We start from the raw sequence: 23115 nt of genomic DNA, 5'->3' as shown, positions 1-23115 counted from the left end.
TAAATTCCCAATATTTATTTCACATGTGATGTATTAAACAGTACATATCTATCCTCTCAAATAACAATGTTAAATGATACAACTGTTCATAACTTACAAAGCACTAAATTAACACATTTTGAAGACACTATTAGATTCACAGTAGTATTAACACAATAGGTTTGTCACTTTTCTTAATTCACATATAAGCTTAGACTAATAATATGCAATAATATGCAATAGACACTATTAGAATCATGTGATTTATTTAAACAGTACATATTTATTTCATTCCATTCTCTCGAATAACAAATAACAATATTAAATGATACAACTGTTCATAACTTCCAATAAAGCACTAAATTAACACAATATTTTGTAGACACTATTAGAGTCACAGCAGTAATATCACAATAGGTTTGTCACAACACACATCAATCTCTGACAATGTCTCGTCCACATGTGTAGATTCCGGAAACTGTCTTCAGAAAGGAAGAAGTTGTCAATTCCCTGCCCATGTACTTATCAGTAGCTTCCACCAGCTTCTTCTCGATCTCAGTGGTGGTGGTCCTCTGCTGACGGTCGAGGTCTTCCGCTGTTACCTGGGCATGGACGGTTGTTGCTTCCTTCTGTAACAGTGGGACCAGAATGTACAATGCCGGGTGAATGGTGGTCTTCCGGTTGAGACGGTGATGCCAACCTGTAATCAAACATGGAGAAAATGTTAGATTAAAATCAATCTATTTTAATTGAAGACTTCATAGTGTTTTAACAAACTAACTCAACAGTTTCAAATTATTTATATTTAACTTGTAATATACCATTTGCATCTGTTCACTAAATTGTTTCATTAACATGATAATGATGATCTTGATATGATAATTACCTTCCACATCGTTGTTTGTCCTAACCGATGCCTCAAATGCTGACCAGGTGGTAGGGGGTGAACTGTTGATGCGATCCAGTTGGTCTCAATGTAGTGGACAAACTTCCTCAAGGGATGATCAGGGTCATCTGGGCATCTGGCTGTAACTGTCTCGAATGTTGCTCTGATCTGCTGTGGTGGAAGGAATGGCAGGGCAAGGACCATCCGCAAAGAGTTGTGTGTCGCTCCCCGTTCCCTGTAGGTCCTAGCCAGTCCAAGATCCTGGATGTGGCGCCACCAAGCCTGAGTCAAGTGAAACACACATCCACGAATGGTCACCTCTGGAAATACATCACGGAGTGCCTGCCATGCAGCTGAAAAATAATGTAAAATGATTAATGAACATATGAATATACAAAAAGTTTTTGTGTGCTATAATTGACAACATAAGGTTGTTATTATTTGAAATTACTACTTATCACTGCATAAATAATGAATATTTCTAATGTTTATATGTATATGTCAATTTTGATTTTTATTTCAGTTTTCTTGCCTTACCTAGTTCAAAGTCAAGCATACACATCTCCACCTGGCAATCACCCAATCGGTCTCTGACAGCAGTCAACACCTGTAGAAAAATAACAAATTATTACTATTACCTTACTATTACCTTTACAAAACACACACAAGTGAAAATGATTACTATTAAAAAAATATTGTGACACAGAGTTATGAGCTTCTTAAATGAACATTTACTTACCCGAACATAGTCAGACTTGCGCCGTCGAGACATAATGGCAAACACCAGTGGAAACTGCTTCTTCTTCCCGTTGATGTGAACAAAGGCATGAATGGAGAAGAGCTGTCCTGATCCAAATGCTGGCGGTACAGCCTGAAATAAATATCAAAAGAAAATGAGAAAAGAAAATTTAAGTTAAGACACTGAAGCAATATTTACTGAAGCAGCTTTAAATCTGCAACCTTTAAATATAAAAACATCTTTAACACAACTTTACACTGAATGTTTTGGATATCAGAATGTAGGTTGATTAATATAATATTTTTAACATATATAATATAACATGTTTTCTTACTTACCTTGAAAGTACCATCTAAGAACCACTGCTTCGCCTGTCGCAGGATTCTCAGTTGAAATTCTGTGGCGAAGATCAGATGTCGCTGGTTATCTGCCGAGATGTCTGCCACAAGGAAGTTATCACACTGGAGGAAGTCCCTGTTCAGCTGTAAATTGTAAATGGAATATAACAAAAATATATAACAAAGCTTAAACTCTATTTGAAACACAGATTATCAAATTATCAATATTTGGTAACTAAATATCTTTAAGACATAGTAAATGGAATATAACAAAAATATATAACAAAGCTTAAACTCTATTTGAAACACCGATTATCAAATTATCAATATTTGGTAACTAATATTAAGATAAAAATACATTTTAGACATATTAAAATTGGTAATGATATATATTGTCCATCCTGCCACTTGCAGTTAAAAATGTAACTTGTATAACCCATGTAACACATTTTAATGTGTCTGGGAGACTATAATTAAATTTTTTTTTAAAAATCTTTGAAACTATCCTCTGAGTTGCAGTGACATGGATTAATTACATATTAGAGTACCCGTTGACTGGTTAGACAAGTCTGTTAAAGCACGACAGGTGGGCTTTCCACGTGTTTTCATGAGGTATGACCCCGTTGTCTTGGTCACGCTAGAACCCCGCGGCGATCTACATGCCAAGTCACGCAACCGTATTAGTTCTCAGGTAACTTTCTGGGTACGACTTCGCCAATTTTCGTTGTTGGTTCGTTTGAATGGCCACGCGTGTCAGCGTCGTAGCTAGGTCTGTATAGGCCTGCATGCCTGGGGGTGCAGGAGGCTATCGCCCCCTGCTCAGGGTCCAGGGGCGAAGCCCCGGTAGAAGCTGACGGGAAATTGTTTCAATGTAGTAACCATTTTACTTCTTTGGTAACTTTTAACGTATATACCAATGGTTAAATGGAAGTCACAATATTTAGGTGATAACCATGCAAAACTATATACATTGTATACATACTAGACTCCCGTGACAAGTGCTCGAACAAAAAACACGGATTTGGGTGTAAATATTAAATTAGTAAGTAATGGAAGAATTTTGAGTTATTTTAACTGATGAAAAACTTATGGAGAATATTTTTATAACAAAATTATAATTAAGTTTACGTGTTGGTTTGTTTATGACAGCGAGTCAAAGACCACTGTCAAAATGGTGGAAATTGCGTAAGAAGGGACCAGTCCTCGACCACCTCAATAAAAAAAATTGTATTAGTGACCTATTTTTCTACTTATTCTGTTCTATTTCTAACAATTACAACAACAAAAATTCTTTTCTAAATAAAAAATCTGTTCATATTTGACAAAAATAAAAGTCAACTATTTTGTGACACCAGAAATCACGGATTATCACGCGTTTTAACGGGGCGGGAAGTGAACCAAATTGATCAATTCACTTTTTCGTTACTAAGGTCAAGAACATGTTGCAATTGCTTTAATTAAGTTATTTTGCTATCATTTTTAAGATAATTATATGTTTTTAGAATATTTCTAACTTTTCATGCGATGTTGTTTATTTTGGTCTTCGTAAGTGTTTCCCGATTCAAAATCCACAATTGCTTGAGGGATTTTGGTGAAGAAGTCTTCTTCTTAATTTAAGTCTAATATTGTCTTCGACAAAATTTAAACATATTTAACAACTTGGTAACCGGAAATGTATAGACTATTCTAAAAAATTTCCAGAATGGCCAATCTTCAAGTCTTTCAAATGTGCACAAAGTTATGTTAGGCATACAGTTGGGCATATCATATGTATTTATACATAATTTATATTCTGCAGCGTCACGTGTATTCAAATGTTGTGTTTTTTTTCTGACTGTTCAAAAATGTAAGTCAGATTAATTTTTGCATGCTTGAGCATGCAAGCATGCACGGGCGCTACGCCACTGCGTGTGATTTAGAGAGTTGCCGCTGGCGGTTAATCGCCAACCTTTGTCCATCATCCGTAAACATGAGGTTAAAAGAGAAATTTTAGTGATAGATTGGATTAAATATCCCTCTTGCTAAATAACATTTTTGTGATATATCGATTTTCATTTTTTATATACAATTAACCAGGCAATTCACGCTAAAAATATGTATATAACCAGAAATATACTTCCATAAATGCACACGATACAATATAACACGTAACGCAATAAGTCGGTGGATTTTATGAATAGTAAAGAAATTTGTAAAGTGAGTTTGACCAAAAGACATAACGGCCGAGTATAAAATAATATATATCATTACTGGGTTTGCGCTGGTGTTCCATAACTGAGGTCCTCAGATTGAATGGGGTCCTTTTAATACATCCTTGATATACAAAGTTCATTTTTTTTTATTTCAAGTTTTATACGATCTTTGATCAATCTAAATGATTCAACCTGCGGGCCGATTATAAACAATCAGGTAAAAAGTGGTTTCAAAAGCATTTAGTGTTTCATGTACATCGACAAAACATATCAAATTAATGAGAATAATTAAAACAGATGACATGGATCGTTTAGCTGTACTTTTTTGTAGATCAATCGATACAATCCATAAATATCTTCATGCGTGCTAAAATTCCTTCCACGGTAAAAAAAAATTGTGCGAGTCCATATTCCTCATATCTTCTAGGTCCAAAATCTGCTGCATAAAGTCCATGAATACATTATTGTTTTTGTCAAAACTGCATACTGTTTTTAAAATCACTGCTCCGTTAAATCAGTATCGTTTAGTACAGTAGTTGAGTGATTACATGCTGTGAAAACACGTGGACGACATTACATCTTTTGTTTATCCGTACAATTAATTTAAAGAAGTCTACAAATAGTCAGTTAAAGAAGTCGTATCACCTGACTGGCTATAATGTTTAAAATTGTCTGAAAAATGAACATTATTCTTTAAGAAAAATGTCACCGTGCCTCATGGGCTATGTCATGAATACTATTACCCAATCACATAACAAGCGTACCTTTATTGGTATTAATTGACTCCGCCCCTTGTCATCACTTCTCTCACTGAATCTTGAATTGACAGCTACCCGACTTCAGTAACAAGCGGCCCTTTAATGTCTGGGGGCCCAGTTGGGGGTTGTTTTTTTCTGTGGGCTTAGTCGTCTATCGTCATAATTTTGAAGGGGACTTCTAACACGACCATGAAGATTTGTCTCATACTGTTTTAGAGCTAATGTTTCGCGATGACATAGTGACCTTGATATGGTCCAAAGCTAGCTCGTGGAGTGACCGCATTTGTGTTAGGTATTTTAACAACAACTAGAAGTGACTGGTTAGCTTGAAAAAATTTGGCCGTGTATATACTAACCTAAGGATACGGATGTAACTCGTACTAAAGGCCTATTTATTTCAATTCTTTTATTACACTCAGATACACTATTGTGTATAACAAGAGGTCATACATATACAATTCAATTTTAAAGCATGACAGGCAAAATTAGATGCATTATTTGTATAAAGATTCAAACTTTTACAAACAAAAATTCAGTGTGTCATAACATTTTTCCAACAAATTGTTTCACCTTTAAAATTGGTAACATAGGAGATATTAATATACATGTATTGAGTATAGTAATAATTGACTTATTCATATGTGTATATATATTAATACATTAGAACAATACATATATTTTAGATAATTTTGAGCTGTAATTAATACTATAACAAATTGCATAATTTCTGAACAAATAAGCATAAATTTGCGTACATTTTTTTATGAAAAATGGAGAACATGCCTTTCATTTTAATGTGATTAGGATGTCTTGTGTAGTAAGCAGGAATGTAATCCCCACGTAGCTGACTTACATTATAATCTGAACATAAAAACAAATAATGGAATTCATCACCAATACCGGTATTGCATAAATGACATATTCTATTGTTACGTTGAACTCCTATCCATCTTCCGGTTTCAACCGGAAATTTAATATTTGAAGTTCTGAATTTGCACATTGTTTTTCTGTCTTTTTCATTTAATCGTATTAAATAATTTTCAAGTCCAAAATGGTTTTTAAATATAGAATAATAAAAACCTCTCGAAGAGTTTTCAATATCTTGGAACCACGACTGGATGAACTGATCCCTTAATTTCTGGGTAATAGTTGACTTCAGATACTTAATATCAGGTAAACAGCTTTTTTGATATATCCAAACAAAACTTAAACCAGAATTATCTAGAATTTCTTTAACGCACTTAAGCCATTTGAATTCAGTTTTCCCTGTTACATGGAGGGCATACATTAATTTATACATAGAGCTAGACAATTTCTTTTCATTGGAGATGAGAGAAAACCAAAACCTAAGTAAACTTAACTTAATATCGATTGAAATAGGGAATCTGCCAGTTTCTCCGTATATCATGAAATTTGTAGAATTTTTCTTCACACCAAGAATTCTTTTGCAATATTGTAGGTGGATTTTTTTCCAACATATTTATGTTCTCGAAACCCCATATTTCACTCCCGTACAATAAAATTGGCTTAACCAATGAATCAAATAGTTTTAATTGTATATCTATAGGTAGGTGCAGATTCCTTATTTTACGATACAAGGCGGAAAAGTGCCTTTTTAGCTTGATCACATAAATGTTTCTTAGCAATGTTAAAAACTTCCATTATAATTGAAAATTACTCCTAGATACGAAAAAGTTTCTACGATATCCAATCTATTATCAAAAATGGAAAAGTTATTTGTCGTTTTTGTTTTTCTTTTCGAAAAAATCATCACTTTAGTTTTTGTAGTGTTCACCACAAGTTTCCACATTTGACAATAATCTTGAAACATATCTAACATTGCTTGCAAACCATCAGCTGATTCAGACATCAAAACGGTGTCGTCAGCATATAAAATTAGAAAAAGTCGAACATACATGTTAAGGTTCTCTCGACATAACTCATGGATTTTGTTTAGACAATCAACATTTTTATCAGCAAAATAAGTTTCTAAATCATTCAGATACAGGGCAAATAAAAAAGGTGAGCAATTTTCCCCCTTGTTTTAGACCGATATTGGATGTGAACATCTCTGATTTTTCATTTCCATTTTGTACACAAGATTTTGTGTTCGAATACATAGCATATAAAACATTAAATATTTTGCCAGTTATATTACTCTTGATTAACTTTTGCCACAGGCCAACACGCCAAACCGAGTCAAAAGGCCTTTTTGAAATCAATAAAAGCACAGTAAATTTTTTTACCTGAAGACAAGTACAACGAAATAAGTACATGTAAAATAAATATATTTGTCTACGGTTTGAATGACCTTTTTCGAAAGCCCGCCTGTGCGTGACTGATGAGATCAATTTCATCCGATAGTTTATACAACCTAGCATTGATAACAGACGTAAAAACCTTTCCAAGACACGAAACTAGTGTAATTGCCCTGTAATTATCTAGATCTTTGGGATCACCTTTATTTTTTAAAGATAGGCTTAATAATCCCCGTACTCCAGCTTTCCGGAATAATACCAGTGTCGAGAACAATATTAAAAAGTTTGTCATAAACAGGTAACATTTCATTTACAGTACTCTTAATGTATTCATTATATATATTATCAATGCCACATGCTTTATTATTATTTAATTTTTTTAATTGCGTCCACAATTTCTTTGGAAGAAATTTTATCATTCAGTATATTGTCATATGTGTTATCTGTAAAAATAGGAATTTCAAATTCTTCTGTGTCATTATCTTTGGTTGAATTTAGATTGCTGAAATATGTATAGAGGTCTTCGATAGGTTAAATCAACATTAAGTTCATTATGCTTCTTATCAAGTCTATTCAACATATCCCAAAATACTTTTGGTTGATTAACTGATGCTCTTCTAATTTCAGTTTCGATATTTTCTTGGAATTTCTTGTAATTTGTCTTCAAGAGATTCCTATATTCCCTGCTCTTTTTCACTAGTGTTTTCCGGTTTGCACTACTTTTCAGAATATTATAACGTTTTTTCGCTTCATGAAATTCTTGTCTTTTACGTGAGCAGTCGCGTGTAAACCAAGGTTTGTCACAATTTAGTGTAAATTTTCTTCTATTAATTCTGTTTTCTTGTGTACCAAAAACATTTTTTAGCTGCCTTTTTAAACATGTCCGTAATCATATTTACTATATCATTTATATCAGTTTTTAATACTGGTGTTGTTTTGACTGCTGAAGTCCTATTTTACAGGAGGTTTTCGCAGAGACTTAGCTATAGTAATATATATTATATATAAGTCTTTGGTTTTCGTAATTAAAATATCTTTGCACTATGAAACTTGCGATGTCGACCACCTCACCTTGGTACTCGCCGGCGGAATATGACCAATCCGATACCTGTCGACAGAAATGAAGTTTTACGACAAAAATATAATGAACTTTTTTATTGGTTTCAAAACGAATATAAATCTTAGGCTGTAGCAATTTCGTAATGTTTTCTTCTGCTCTGATCCTACGATATCTGAAACGTAGAAAGTAAACTTTACTGGAATTACTTTTCATACAAAAAAATAAAATTGTTGTATAGATAGAAACAGAGACAAAGATAATTTAATTATTACTATCTAAATCTCTGATAGAAATGAAGAAAAATCCACCAAACTACGACCACGGATTTTTAAGTGAAAAGGATTCGTCACTGTCCCTTTGTAAACACTACTAAACGCCACGCACGATGTCTATGAACCGGGAATAAAAAAACATTTTTTCTTAACAGATAATTAAACTCTTATCAAGTCAAAAGAAATACCAAAGAAAATTTCACAACGTTTAGTACTTGCTTTAAAGAAGGAAGATTCAGAAGATTTTTTTTTTTGATTTTTTCGTTAAAAACACGACGACAGCTCATGAATTGACAGCACGCTTCAGAAAGTAAGACGGTATACCCTCGCACCAGCAAGCTACATCAGAGGCTGTGCCGGCGGATATCAAAGGAAAATCAGTCGTCGCCCAACGTCACGGTCAGTGCACAAACACAAAAGCTCCTGCGCCGTACTTGCCCAAAACCCAGTGTAACTTATCCACCTCATATACTTCCTTGCCATAATCAATCGAAAAATTATCAAGTAAGGTGAAATCAAGGAACAGAATATCAATCTAGTACAAACTAATCAAGATAAAGAGACAGAAACGTCTTAATCACAGAACGAAGCCATGTACACAAGGTGGGTAGACAAGCTTTACAAATTGGAAATTGGTAAAAATTAAAATGTTAACTTATGTCGTATAATTTCATTTATTTCAAGATTAATCCTCTTCAGCTGATAAGTTTTGCATCATACCGTCTGCCTGGTATTTTCTTCGATCTTCTTCACTGGTCTTACGATATCTGAAACGAGAACCTCGGACAGCATTTACAATGTAGTATCAACACAATTCACATCAGTACAAACAGTAATTCATATTTTACCGCTCGTACCGGAACTCTCCCGAAAAAAGGTTGAAAAATGCATGTTTCGCCAGGTAGCAAGAATGTTTAGAGAAAAACAAAGCAGTTTTAGTGCATGCATGACGTAAACATAAATATCACAGGGGTAGTCTACAATAGGATAGCTTGGGCCGTTCCACAAACCTTAATGTTTAAGCAAGCCGTGTACTCGGCCGTCACGGCTCGGCACGTCCGCTCGATAATTACCAACGTCAGTCAGAAAATCTGTTAATCTTCGCGCAGAAAGTATTAATATAACCGACGAAATACTAATTCTATCGCCGAATCTGTTAATTTCACCGTCGCATCGGAAAAGTTTGACCTCGACTATATAGCCTTAGATAGCCGTGCACGTAAACAAAGGTGGGTACTTGTAACTGATAGCCTCTGGTGGTTTGTTAGTCGGCCGTCACGGCGCCGACAGCGGACAGAAAAATACTTAATTTTACGACAGAATACTTTTTTTTTCTGATCGAATTGGAATTCTAAGGAAAAGTCCTAATATTAAGGGTTAACACTGAATAAAAAAAGCACATATGCTAATCCTGCCGAAACTTGTTAAAATTAAGTATTCTGCCGTTATTCTAACAAGTTTCGGTAAGATTAATACATTTTGGGTTACCAGTGTATAGAGCCTTTTATCAGTGAATATATTTCCTCTTTATAACACGCGACTACATGTACATTGTATACTAGTGTCCTCGTAAGCAGCTATACATCGCCAGTTTCAAAACAATGCAAGCGACTATACAGTTTTAACTGATCATCCTACAACTTCAAAATACGATTAAGTAAAAGATATTGTGTCCATTAATATGTATATAATATTTTTTTTATTGTTGGGTTCATTTATAAACCTGTGATGGTGCTTGAAGTAATGAAATACCTTAAAATAGTGCAAAATATTAGGCGGTTGCCTCGATTCTTCGATAATAAATAACGTCAGTTATGGTAACCCCTGGAGTATCGAGGATGACCCAGAACGGTAACTAGATTTAGGACTGCCAACCCTAGAATACATACGTCTCAGGAGTGATATAGTGGAAGTATAGGAGATTTCAGAAAAGATGGCGATGACGTCACACAAAGGTACATCCGGGCGCTCAAAGGTACAACTCTGTATATCTACACATAAACATAGTGGGAACACAGCCGCTTGCGATGATTGTTTACATCCTATTGCAATAAATAGTGCGACAATCCGAGAACTATTGCGTTATTTTAATTATAAAAAGGGTAAATAAATATATTTAACAATAATATTTAGATATAAACATCTGGTATTCATATATTTTACTCTGTTTATACTCCATTTTCGACCGCCACGAGTAAAAACACGGTCGACATTAGACATACGTGTGACATTGACAGAAGTTACAAAATTATCAGAAACTACATATTAAATTCCAAGTTTTCCCAAATAATATAATGACATTTTAATAATCGATTACTGTTTTCTAAGTTTAACTTGGTAAAACATCTTACGATGTGTGATTATGACTAAATTAAAATTTGCCTTCGTAGATTACCCCAAGCGCACGGCAGCCATTACGTACAGTACTGCCGAGATCCCGAATTTCGTCATTTTTCAGAGTCACAAAATTATATATTCTGGTTAACTTTTTCGTCAGAAATTTTGGAATTTAGTTTATGACATTCAAATGAGTCATTTTATAGTTTCTTTTTATCATATTTTAAAACAAAACTTCGAGTATTTTAGGATTCTCGATGCCGTGCGCAATGTGTCCTGGTCGGCATTTCTAGTATTACGATCTAGCTATGTTGTAATTCATAAATCTAAATGTAGTCTATCTAACATGCATTCAAATTACTTAAAAGTAATATCACCTCAATTTGGCATTTCACATAACGGCACATGGAATAAAAGTGACTAAAAATTAAAAAAAAAACTCATGAAATTGAACGATTTCACTATTTTATTTTTCGAGATATCGGCAGCAATACTGTACGTGTACGTACACATACATCTTCATTTATGTGTAACCGTGGTTTATACCATTTATTTAAAACCAGATATACATAGGAAATAACGAAATATATATCTTTTACAAGTACTTATTGAGATATACGTTGGTAATTACGTATAAATATTATTAATTTCCCAACTATTGGCTGTTGACCGTGGTGATCTACCGGCGAAGCCATGCACGAGCGGCCGTGGTCTGACCAGGTGGTTCACATTTCGTTATATTTATATTAAATAGTGTTATGAACAGATTTTCCGTGTATTACAGAAATATGATACATTGAAATCAATTATTTATTCATAACTTTTTCACAACATGGATTTCTATGTGTGAACAAAAAGCGTGTACATGTGACGGCCCGGCACCGCTTCGCAAGCTGGCCTCAACACTAAATCTACACAAATATATTTAGCAATAAGAAATTGTAAATATAAATGTCTGTAACCTCTGAAACGATAAAAAACTATTTTAATGTCAGAATTTGCAAGTATGAAAGTGTATACTTTTGCCACAGTATCGATTTTGTAGCAGTGCGGTACGTATCTGTTATTGTTTTTATTAGTCGCCATATTGTGTTTGTACCTTTGAGGACCCGGATGTAAACTTTCTGTGACGTCACGCCATCTTTTCTGAAATCTCCTATACAAAATTCTGAACGACATAAGACAAATGTGATAAAATAGATTACGAAGTCATATACAAACGAGAGATCATAGTAAAAAAAAACTTGTGAAGGGTCGTTCCAGACTTTACACCAGGGAAAATTAATTTCACCAGAAACCTTAAACCAGTTTAAGTCCATACTAAACAGCCATTATATATTGGAAATCCAAGCACGAAAAGTTCAACCCTACCTGCAAATGGGTCAGAGATGCCTACGGCATATTTAAAGACCTAGGTAAATATTATACAAATATTTCATGGGTTACTGTGCTCTAGTTCATAATATTTAACCCGAGGTGGTGGTAATCAACAAATGTTATATTGCACGAGGCCAATGATGACAAGATTTTAAAAAAAATGCAATAAGAAATTCACATTTATTTAAATGTACATCAAAAAGCTTCATTAATTATCATTTCAATTAATGATTATATGATAGCAACTTCGCATTGTAAGGAAACATTATAACTCCTCATACATGTAACTCCTTATATATATATGTGCATTTTATCAATTAAAAGCACAGATGAAATTAATTTTGAATAAAATTTACTTACATTTAAAGTTTCCGACAATTTCTTTTTTTCATTTTAGTTATTTTTTCTTGCAATCGCTGAACAGAGCTCGATAATAATCCAATTGTTTCATTCTGTACATATCTCCTAAAACATCTTGATGCAGCATTTTGCAGAATCAAAGTTTTTATTTCTACACATGGCAAAACTCCTTGTGTTCCTTACAATGGACAATGACAAACTGATGTATTAATATTGAGCAAAGAACCCATAATACTGAAAAGTCCTCACAGGCATAATAGGTACAGGTAAATCAAAACAGAGAACAATGGGAGAGTGGGGTATAGGGATGCAAAGGTGTGTATTTTTTCAATCAGCCTGTCTCTTTGTTCGAGTTTAAGAAGCATGCAGTAAGTCAGTTATTGCATGATTTCTCGTCACTCGGACTTATTACCCCCTCGCTTCGCTCGGATGTAATAAATCCCTTATTACTCGACAGCCATGCAATAACCTTTACATGTTGTTTTTTTTATCATTGCACTGAAAAAATATATATGTGTTGACTTTGTATATCGTTACGGTCATCCTGATTTAAGATAATCATCTCCGGTAGACATTTCCTTTCCACAGCACCTCGCAAGTTGAAATAGGCCAGTAAATTGTTATTCTAATGTGCTACACATGTGACTGCAACCTTGATAATATGAGGAGGAAAAGAGAAGAAATAGCGATGTATATAAACAGCGCTGTTAAAACAAGATTTATTCTACACATTAGCTATATTTGATTATATGATTTATTTGTGATAAAATTAGAAAATAATTTGTATTTTCCTGACAAAAAACACAAAAAAAACACACATTACAAAAAACACACATTATTTATACTGCAGAAACAAATTGACGCAATCTGTCTATTCTCATTCTTCATTGTCTGTCTTTGGAATTTCTGTTTGAAAGTTATTTTCTACGGGTTTCATACTTGTTTTTCAAAAAGCAGAAAGGCTTCAGCACAAGTAATCGGTTACTAAGAAGGTAATGTTGGGTGATACATACAATGTATACATTGTATATACATCTTAATTCTGTGACAACGAAATACATTTCGCACATAGTATATAGTTTTCTCGTTTATTTGACATCCTCCTTTGATTAAAAAAATAATGATCTATTTTGCTTCACTGTAGTTGATATTTCCTGCTAGTTACAATTTACATATGACAAACAAAAAGGAATTCATCTTTTAAAATGTGGAACATTTGCCGTGTAAAGTCGTAAACGGGCTCGGAAGATACACAAAAAGTATTGCAGATGTGAAGCCATGTAAACAATTTAAAAAAAATGTATAACATTGTGTATGTAAATGTAAGATTACTGATTTTATACAGCATGTTACCATATACTTTCTGATTTTACAATGTACTGAAATGTATCAACGTCGACTCAATTATGCATTAGTGAGGCCTGTGATACACTTGCAGAAGACATTATTTTAACATAAATACCTTTAATTTTGACAAAATAAACCTTAAAAAACCAATGAAACTTGATGGTACGGGTTAGCCAATCATGTACAAGTTCGCCCAAATAATTTGGGTACGACATGTAGCCAATATTGGGTACGGGTTGATGGGTACAAGTTGGAATGGGTACAGGTTAAAGTACACCCAGTCCCCTTTTAACTTCGCGCTGATCATGCTTCTTTTGCTCATATAATAAAATGCCTTTAATGCTTGTTTTGTAAAGTTGTCCGTGTTGTTTCTGGTGATGCTGGCGTTGTTACTGTAATTGGCCGGCATGGTGTCTTTGTTGTGGTTCAATAATGATGGAAACCAATATTGTGTCGACGTTTTATTTTCTTGGTGCAATTTACAATATGCATGCAATATACATTGTACATTATATCAGGAGCCCAAAATGGGGCCACACACAAGGTGTGTGCTCATCTATGTCTCTCCCTCCATCTTCTACAATAACTGGTCAGCTCTATTTATATACATAATAACGAGAGCATCGGGATCAGTATTTGGCCATGATATCCAACACCTGAAACATCTGATACATGGATAGCTACTGCATAACATAAGTAACACGCTGAACCAATTTATACTGACCAGTTTCACAATTAGAATTACATATAAGATGTTCAGGCACCACATACCATTACACAACAACGAGAAACTTATACCTATAACCCAGACTATTATGTACAGACCTGGCCAGCTATCGCATGACACTGACAACTGACAGTATATATACGTTTAGACCTGGGACACACACGAATAGCTGTAAGTCTACATCAGTACCTTATGAAATAAAAATTATTATATATTATATTACGTCCCCTTGTTAATAATTATTTAAAATTAGTTATAATTTGAAATAATAATAATAAATTTAAAATAAAACCTACCACATTCCGCTATGTTTCCGAAATACAATCAAAATTGATACAAGACTTAAACATTATCATATGAAATATGTAGAATTGATATAAAGCTTAATAATTATAGATTATGTACTTAATAATTATAAATAATGTACAATGTAAATCAACTTGAAGAACGTATAAGAATTGATTCTATATTTGTAGCTAGAGTTTGTGTAAGCAAAATACAAAAAACAATTACATGACTTCGACATATTCTTGATAATTATGCTGTTATTAAAATAAAAATGAAAATGAAAACAAATGAAAAGCGCTAGGTCAACGTCATATCGTTTTAAAACACTAGCATGATGCCTTGTCTTTAATTAGACTAAGACTGGTAAAAAATTAATGTAATGATACAATTCACAGGAAGTTCTTTGTTGTTGTGTAAGTTAAATGTAGCAAAGTTGTGTAAATAACGCAAGAGAAATATTTTTCAACTTATGTGAACCCAGCATAAAACTGCACTGGGCATTCCCCACATTATTATTGTTAAATGTGTATGTATTTCTTACATTACATATTTAAGTGTATATGAATATCATGTGTATTAATGTCACAAAATTAAATGTAAAAAGAACTTCCATATGAAAAAATATAGAACAACAGCATAACCATGAATAAGTCACAGAGTATATAAAATTTTAGCAATAAATTGTTACATTGCTTTAAGAAAATCTGTACTTTTAATAAAGTTGAAAAATATTCTCTAATTAATCATAGGTATTTATATGATAGTGTGTAGCTACATAAGAACATAATATGTTTCTGGTCAGTTATCAGTTATAAATGTACATGATGCAATATAATTGATTGAATAATTTAACCTGGGCACAGTGTTTTTGTATATCTAATAAACGTAAGTTGATAAATCAATTATAAAATGACCAATATATAGAAATTACCAGGTGCATGGTTACAAATGTATTATGAATGATATTTAAGTATTAAGCAACCAGTAAAAATGAAAATGCCATAAAAAGTATTTGTACATTTGCTCAGAGTAACAACATATGTAATACAGAATATTGTTGTATTGTATTTTAAATATCTTAGACTAATAGTAATTGTTAACAATGTTTTAATATCTTGATTTTGTAAAATAAAGGATGATAGAGTTCATAATCACAGAAATTTCATTTAATTCATAAATCTAAAAAGGATAAAATAATGATTAACCTGAACTAGTACTGTTCAAACTTGTGCTCTATAAAAATGAAGTTAATGAAAAAAAAAATGCTTGTGCTGACGTCATACCGTCTTAACAATCAAGCCGTGAAATCTTGCACTCCAATCAGGCTAAGATCTTATAATAAATAAAATGAAATGAAAATCATCTTTCAAAGAAAGTTCCATGTTGTGTGTTTGTGTATGTAAACGTTGACGAAACATAAAAAACACTTGTTTGTGCCCTTCGGGTATTCCTCCCAACGTGAAATAATATACATAAACGTAAATATATCATTAATATCGAGAAAATGGGCCTTAATGAGATAGCTCACCACCCTATTGTTCTCAGACATACTGGAAGTTCCAATTACTTTTAAAACTGCATGTTAGACCATGTCAGCAGAACATTTCCAGACGTTTAAATATATGTTTTATATTATGAAAGTGTATTTCTAAAAATAAAAAAATAGTTTTAAAACAAAAAGTATGTTAAGGAACCTTCTCTGAGAATGATGAAAATGAATAGCACAAGTCATGAACATATCAATAAAATTAAATTAACATAATATAACTTTAGCAAAAATTGTCAAAAATCTAAATTCTGGAAAAAAAATAATATCACTAAAAATATACATTACAGAACTATTGTAATGACAGCTTGGTAAAGTAAAATGAAGGAGTGTATAGAAAACTGATTTAGAATAGTATGTATTACACTACATTACTAGATAAATATTTGCTTAGAACAACTATCATCCTTTTGCGTATGTGTACAAATAATAAACTAAGTTTTACATTGTTTTTAAAATTTGTAGTAAAAAGTAACGTTAAATTAAGATCTTATAAAAATTAGACGAAGAACAAATTAAGAATTAAGAAAAGATGTAAATATAGATTTAGAAAAAAAAATAAAACATAATACATTACCGAACACTAAATTCCAATATCTCAAAACACTGATAAATGTCCAAAATTTTAGAAAATCACAATTATTATACAGAGTTCATTTTCTTTCTTCTTTCTTCGTTCTTCTGTCTTCTTACTGGTTGGTGTATGGTGGTCGTGGTCATTAGCGTTGGTTCCTTGAAGATTCTTAATGTAAGTGTGTTCTGTATTCTTGTGGCACTGATGATTGTAGAATGAAATGGAATATGGCTGCTGGTCGAAAACTTGTTGTTGATGTGTTGTTTGTAGCTGGTGATCATTTATTGGAGTAGCTCCGCGAAGTGTCCAATGGTCTGGTATTCATAAAGTGGTGTTCTTCTGCAAAACCCAGGTCCCATCGCACGTGACAGCGCCAGTATAATAAAATGTCTTTAAAACTTGTTGGTATACAGATGTCCGGGTTGTTTCTGGTGATGCTGGCGTTGTTACTGTAATTGGCCGGCATGGTGTCTTTGTTGTGGTTCAATAATGATGGAGACCAATATTGTGTCGACGTTTTATTTTCTTGGTGCATTTTACAATATGAATGCAATATCTATTGTACATTATATCAGGAGCCCAAAATGGGGCCACACACAATCATTACGCCGTCATCTCAGCCAATCAGAAGCAATGTTACAAACGGCGACGTCATATTTTCTTTTATGGGCTGATAAGTAAATTTTTAAGCCAATGAAAATGCTCGTAACAAGCAAAATTGAATTATATGCTAATATAGCATAACCTAAAACTAATTGAGCACGTTTGTAATACATACAATGGGGATAGTAAGAAGAAAACATAAAAGCACAGATTATAAAATAAGACAAACAAGCAGAGATAGGACAATAAATAAATAAAATTCATCTTAGTAGTGAGCACTATAAAAGGATTTCATACAAAGAAAGTTTACATGTGATATATGAAAAAGCATTAAGAGTAGGAGATGATGTTTTCTCACAGATGGCGCAAGAACACAGCTGGCTGTCCCAGGTGTGCAACATTCTGCGAAACATCTGATAGTTAAATTATCGACCTTCCGGAGTTCATTCGGCAGACTGTTCCACACCTGGGCAGCCTCAAAACGAAATGATTTTTTCCCATATGAGGTTGAGTTAACTCTTGGTGTTCTGATTGTGTTCTCTTTTCTGAAATTATACATAGGGTCATTTTTGATAATTAGGTCACTTAAAAAATCTGGTGCTAAGTCATTTACAATTTTAAAAACCTCTGAAACCATAGACTTTATTCTGATGATATGTAAAAATGAAAGTTTGTTTCTGCGTAAAATATCTATCACAGGTGAGGTAAAATCATTTTCAATGAGACGCAGAGCTCTTTCTTGTATCTTTCCCATCTTTCTTGTGTTGCTGAGGCTACAAAATGCCATGCTAAGGAGCAATAATTAAAATTTGAAGCAATAAAAGATTTATAAATAGTCATTTTCCCCATTTTGGTAAGGTTTCCTCCTATTCTTTTCAAAATAGCTAATTGTTTGGAGGCCTTTTTGCATAGTTTGGAAATGTGATTGTCGAACTTCAAAAATGAATCAATTTCGACACCTAATAAGCTTACAGAGTCATTGCATTCAATGTTCTGGTCTCCAATACAAAATGACTTTATGTTATCATGCGACTTCTTTCCGAAACATGTTGCCTGGAATTTACTAGGGTTTGCTTTCATTCCATTTCTGGAGAACCAGTCAATCAAAAATATGCTTTCATTTTCCTGGGTACTTTTTAGTTGGACTGGACAGTTGCTGATGTAGGATAAAGTGTTGTCATCAGCATAGTTATACAATACACAGTTTGTTAAAAAGCTAAAAACGTCATTAAGAAAAATAATAATAATCAGTGGGCCGACTATGGACCCCTGGGGGACTCCCTTTCTGAGCAGCTTCCAGTCACTGACCCTGGGGCCGAGCCGAATCCGCTGCTTTCTGTCACTGAGGTAGCTGCTTATGAGATTGATTGTAGCCTCATCCAGCCCATATGCTTGCAGCTTCCCCAGCAGCAGATTGTGGGGGATGCAGTCAAACGACTTGGACAGATCCATCAGTATTGCACCAACACATTGATGGTTGTCCAAGGCCTGACGCCAATCCTCCAGAAGCCGCAGCAGAGTGGACTGGCACGTAACGGTTGAAATAAGAGTTGAAAAAGTCACTAAAGTTCATTATGCATGACCTTCTCAAAAACTTTGGACAGTGTAGGTAAGATACTAACAGGTTTATAGTTTTCTTTTTTCAAAGGGTCGTTTTTTATAAATAGGTGTAACCTGTGCCTGTTTTAATTTGTCCGGGAAAGTTTGACTAGAAATGCAGTAGTTAAAAAGTGTGGATACTGCAGAGCTCAAGGCCTGGGATCCGGCTTTTATTATCTTAGCTGAGATCCCATCAACCCCTGTAGATTTCTTAGTATCCAGACTAGAAAGGAGTTTTGTTACCTGTGCATCACTGACCCTTCCAAATGTGAAAGATCTTTCATCTGCAACAGGTTTTATGTGCTGTTTGATATGGGCAATGCTTGGATGGTCCGAGAAATTTTGTTCTCCATCAAGGTCTGTCCCGATATTATTGGAGTTTGGGCCTCCACTACATCTCTCGAAAAAATAATTACAAATGGAGAGTCTCTTGATTTTGACAACATGGTTTCTCTGTTGTCTATAAGTTTCCCAGTTTTCTGCAGTTCTAAACTTCCTGTACTTATTATAAAGCATACGCTTTTTGTATATAGCTTTTCTTAAAGCACTGTTAAAAATGGAGGCTTATTTACATTAGGCTTCTTCTCTTTCACTGGTATATGTTCATTACAAGGACGTATATGAGAAGGATAAGTCACACTGGGTTTTGGGCAAAGACAGCGCAGGCGCTTTTGTGTTTGTGCACTGACCGTGACGTTGGGCGACGACTGATTTCCTTTGATATCCGCCGCCGCAGCCTTTGATGTAGCATGGGGGGTGCGAGGGTTACCGTCTTACTTTCTGAAGCGGGCTGCCATTTCATGAGCGGTCGTATTTTTTAACGATAGTTTAAGACATTTCTTCTAAATCTTCCGTCTTTAAAGCAAGTTATAAACGTTGTGAAATTTAATTTACTTTACATTGGTGTTTCGTTTGACTCGATAAGACAAGTATTTGTTGAGAAAAAACGGTTTTTATTTCCCGGTTCGTAAGCGTCTCGCGTGGTGTTTAGTAGTGTAAAGAGACAGACACGAATCCTTCTCACTTATAAATCCTTGGTTCATTAATAACATCTTTAAAGGGCCACTACCTTTCCGAAACGGCTTTTAATTTTAAAATAGGGATTAATACGAGATCAAGAATTTTGTAGAGTCGCAGAAGTTATTAACTATACGTTTACAAGCACTCCTATCATCACCTTCAGAACTGTTTAATTAGAATAAATAAAATGTTAATTTTCATAACGCGGGTCGTTTTATGTTTCCCGCCGTCGTCCTAAATGCCGCGCGGTAGTTGACTATCACTGCGCCAGACGGCAAAACAGCGAAATGATATCCCCACTGTTATCGTACATTAGACAGGAAATCTTGCATATGTTTGGTGTTGTAACCTCATCTTAAGCCATTGATATATATTTTCTTTTGTTATTAATGTTTTTAAGAAACCTTTAAATTTTCCTCCGGAAAGGTAGTGGGCCTTTAAGTAAACATTCCATGAGCCCAGTAAACATCATCAGTATCATCAAAAGCAAGGATTTATAAGTGAGAAGGATTCGTGACTGTCTCTTTACACTACTAAACACCACGCGAGACGCTTATGATCCGGGAATAAAAACCATTTTTCTTAACAAATACTTGTCTTATCTAGTCAAACGAAACACCAATGTAAAGTTAATTAAATTTCACAACGTGTATATAGGGTTTTGTACGGTTGTGGGTGTTGTATTTGTTTGTTGGTCGGTTTCGTGCTGATCGTGTTAAACAAAATTACGGTCAGCTCATGAAATTTTTTTGTGGGTCAGCATCGCTTCATGTGTATAGGCGGTTAAGACGGGTAACCCTCCCGCACACCCCCTACATGCTACATTCAAAGGATGGAGGCCGAGCGGGCGCGGGTAATCAAAGGGACAATCAGTCGGCGCCAAACGTCACGGTCAGTAGCACCAAATTCTACAAAAAAAAGCCGCCTTCGGGCCCAAAACCAGTGTGACTTATACCTTCTCATATACTAGTCCTTGTCCTCCCCCAAAATGTGTTGAAGGGCCAGACATTGAAGGGTATATGGCCCTTATATTACCAGTTAGTTAAATCTTGCCTCGTCCAAAGTTTTTATAGCTACGAAATTTGTATTTTTGCTTTTGGATTCTAGGAGCTGTACTCTTAATGACTATGCCTACAAAGTTGTGTCAATCACGTTGCCTGTAGTACTAGTAGAGACACTGGTTCGATTCCTATTTGGGGCACTCGGCAGGAATCATGTATGCATTTTCTCTGGGCTTGTACGATTTCAAAAGTCATATCGACAAAGTCCGTTTCTCTCCGATCCTGTACAATAGTGTATTTTGTGTATTTCAGAAATTTCGTCATCTCTTGACGGTGTCAATCCGGCCAAATTTGGCCAAGCACGATTTTCTTATCAGTGTGACACAGATCCCACCCAATATATATATCCAGCTCATCCAAGCGCTTGTAAAACGTGTGTTATCGGACTTTGACATTTGACATGCCACACAACACTGACTGGGCCTAACTGATGCGCATGTTAAATCGCATCCGTGTATGGCAGTGTATCATCAGAAAACTGAACACACCTGCCAGGTAAAACGTCTATCGTTAGAATATACTTTATCTGGAGCTCCTATATAACATATTGGGGTATTATATATATATAACGTTATGTATACTATATATTATTGACAGAACGTCCAACTCCTGTGTATATATACATTTCTGTATGAATGTAAGTAGCCCGAAATAATCTGACCCTGACACCAGACTTAGACATTATGACAGATAGATGTCTGGTTTAGGGCCAGAGCGCAGTAGTACTCGAAAACCTGGAATAAGCCGACACCGTTTGGTATCGGCCCAGGTATTCTCCGATTCAGACTACTTACAAAATATTAACACCGAGAATCGCCACTTACTTTGGTCTTTTCAACAAATGAATAATTTATCTACTCATAGCCATCCATATCATCACGCATGCACGTTCTATTGTGTCAACAAAGTAGTTTCTTTTCCGCAACTTTAAATTTCCCTTGTCGTTGTCGCCATTTTCTCGTAGTATGCAAATCATCTTTAATCTCGACGGATTGCTATATTTGGGTAGACATGATATTCATTTGTTGTATAGACTAAGGTTAGTGGTGCTTCTCGGTGGTCAGTCTGAATCGGAGAGTACCTGGCTCGATACCAAACGGTGTCGGCTTATTCCAGGTTTTCGAGTTCTACTGCGCTCTGGCCCTAAACCAGACATCTATCTGTCATAATGTCTAAGTCTGGTGTCAGGGTCAGAGTATTTCGGGCTAGAATGTATGCTGCTGAATTTTTTTTTTTACAGTAACTGTACTGTGTACATGATGCCATGTTACATTGTAACAGCACTGATGTACAGTACAGTGCAAATGTAAAGTTAACAGGTTACATGTATTTACGTACAGTAAAAGTTGACGTGCAAGGTACTATGTATTACAGTACTCCAACAAAGGTGTTTTTTATGCTGGTATTAGACAGCACGACGAGAGACACTTTTGATTGATCGTTACAGACGATAAAAAGGTGTATAACAATAACAGTAACCGTAATTTATTCAGTGTAAAGGTTATATGTCACTGAAAGGAATGATTAAAGACCCAGATACTAAAATAACAATAAATACACATTAAAGAATTATTAACAATACATACCCCCTTGTCATGAGGTATAAGGAAAAGAACGACACAATATACGAGATTTTCGATATCTTAAAAATGACGTCATTTCGGTGAATGTGACGTCACGTTTTAGCGGGACTGAAAGACGTTTCATTCACCGGAAGGTTTTAAGTTCTGGGTCAAGTTAGAAAAGTTCCGTCAGATATGGAACAAATTCACGTGATCGTATTGACGGATAAAA

The 23115-nt window shown here is 34.5% G+C and overlaps 1 protein-coding gene across 1 annotated transcript; it reads right to left on the bottom strand.

Moving 5' to 3' along the window:
• LOC138334011 (uncharacterized) lies at positions 1-19756 on the bottom strand. The gene is made up of 7 exons (XM_069282733.1): positions 19484-19756; positions 18950-19165; positions 1943-2086; positions 1605-1736; positions 1403-1472; positions 866-1218; positions 1-679 (listed from the first exon to the last, which is right to left on the bottom strand). Exons 1-7 carry the CDS (start codon positions 19754-19756, stop codon positions 578-580), a joined length of 1290 nt encoding a protein of 429 aa, XP_069138834.1. The 3' UTR covers positions 1-577.
• Positions 19757-23115: the final 3359 nt, after the last annotated feature.

The sequence above is a fragment of the Argopecten irradians genome, chromosome 10 (genome assembly GCF_041381155.1).
Source record: "Argopecten irradians isolate NY chromosome 10, Ai_NY, whole genome shotgun sequence".
In the NCBI taxonomy this organism is placed as follows: domain Eukaryota; kingdom Metazoa; phylum Mollusca; class Bivalvia; order Pectinida; family Pectinidae; genus Argopecten; species Argopecten irradians.
The sequence above is the reverse complement of the archived record's forward strand: the minus strand, read 5'-3'. Positions and strand labels throughout refer to the sequence as shown.

Excerpts from the sequence above, each read along its gene's own strand:
- LOC138334011 (XM_069282733.1), bottom strand. The coding sequence starts at position 19,756 with ATGCTTTATAATAAGTACAGGAAGTTTAGAACTGCAGAAAACTGGGAA. Across the intron at positions 2,087-18,949 it reads GGATTCGGCTCGGCCCCAGG|CTGAACAGGGACTTCCTCCA; the intron begins GTCAGTGACTGG and ends TACAATTTACAG. Across the intron at positions 1,737-1,942 it reads TCTTAGATGGTACTTTCAAG|GCTGTACCGCCAGCATTTGG; the intron begins GTAAGTAAGAAA and ends TATTTATTTCAG.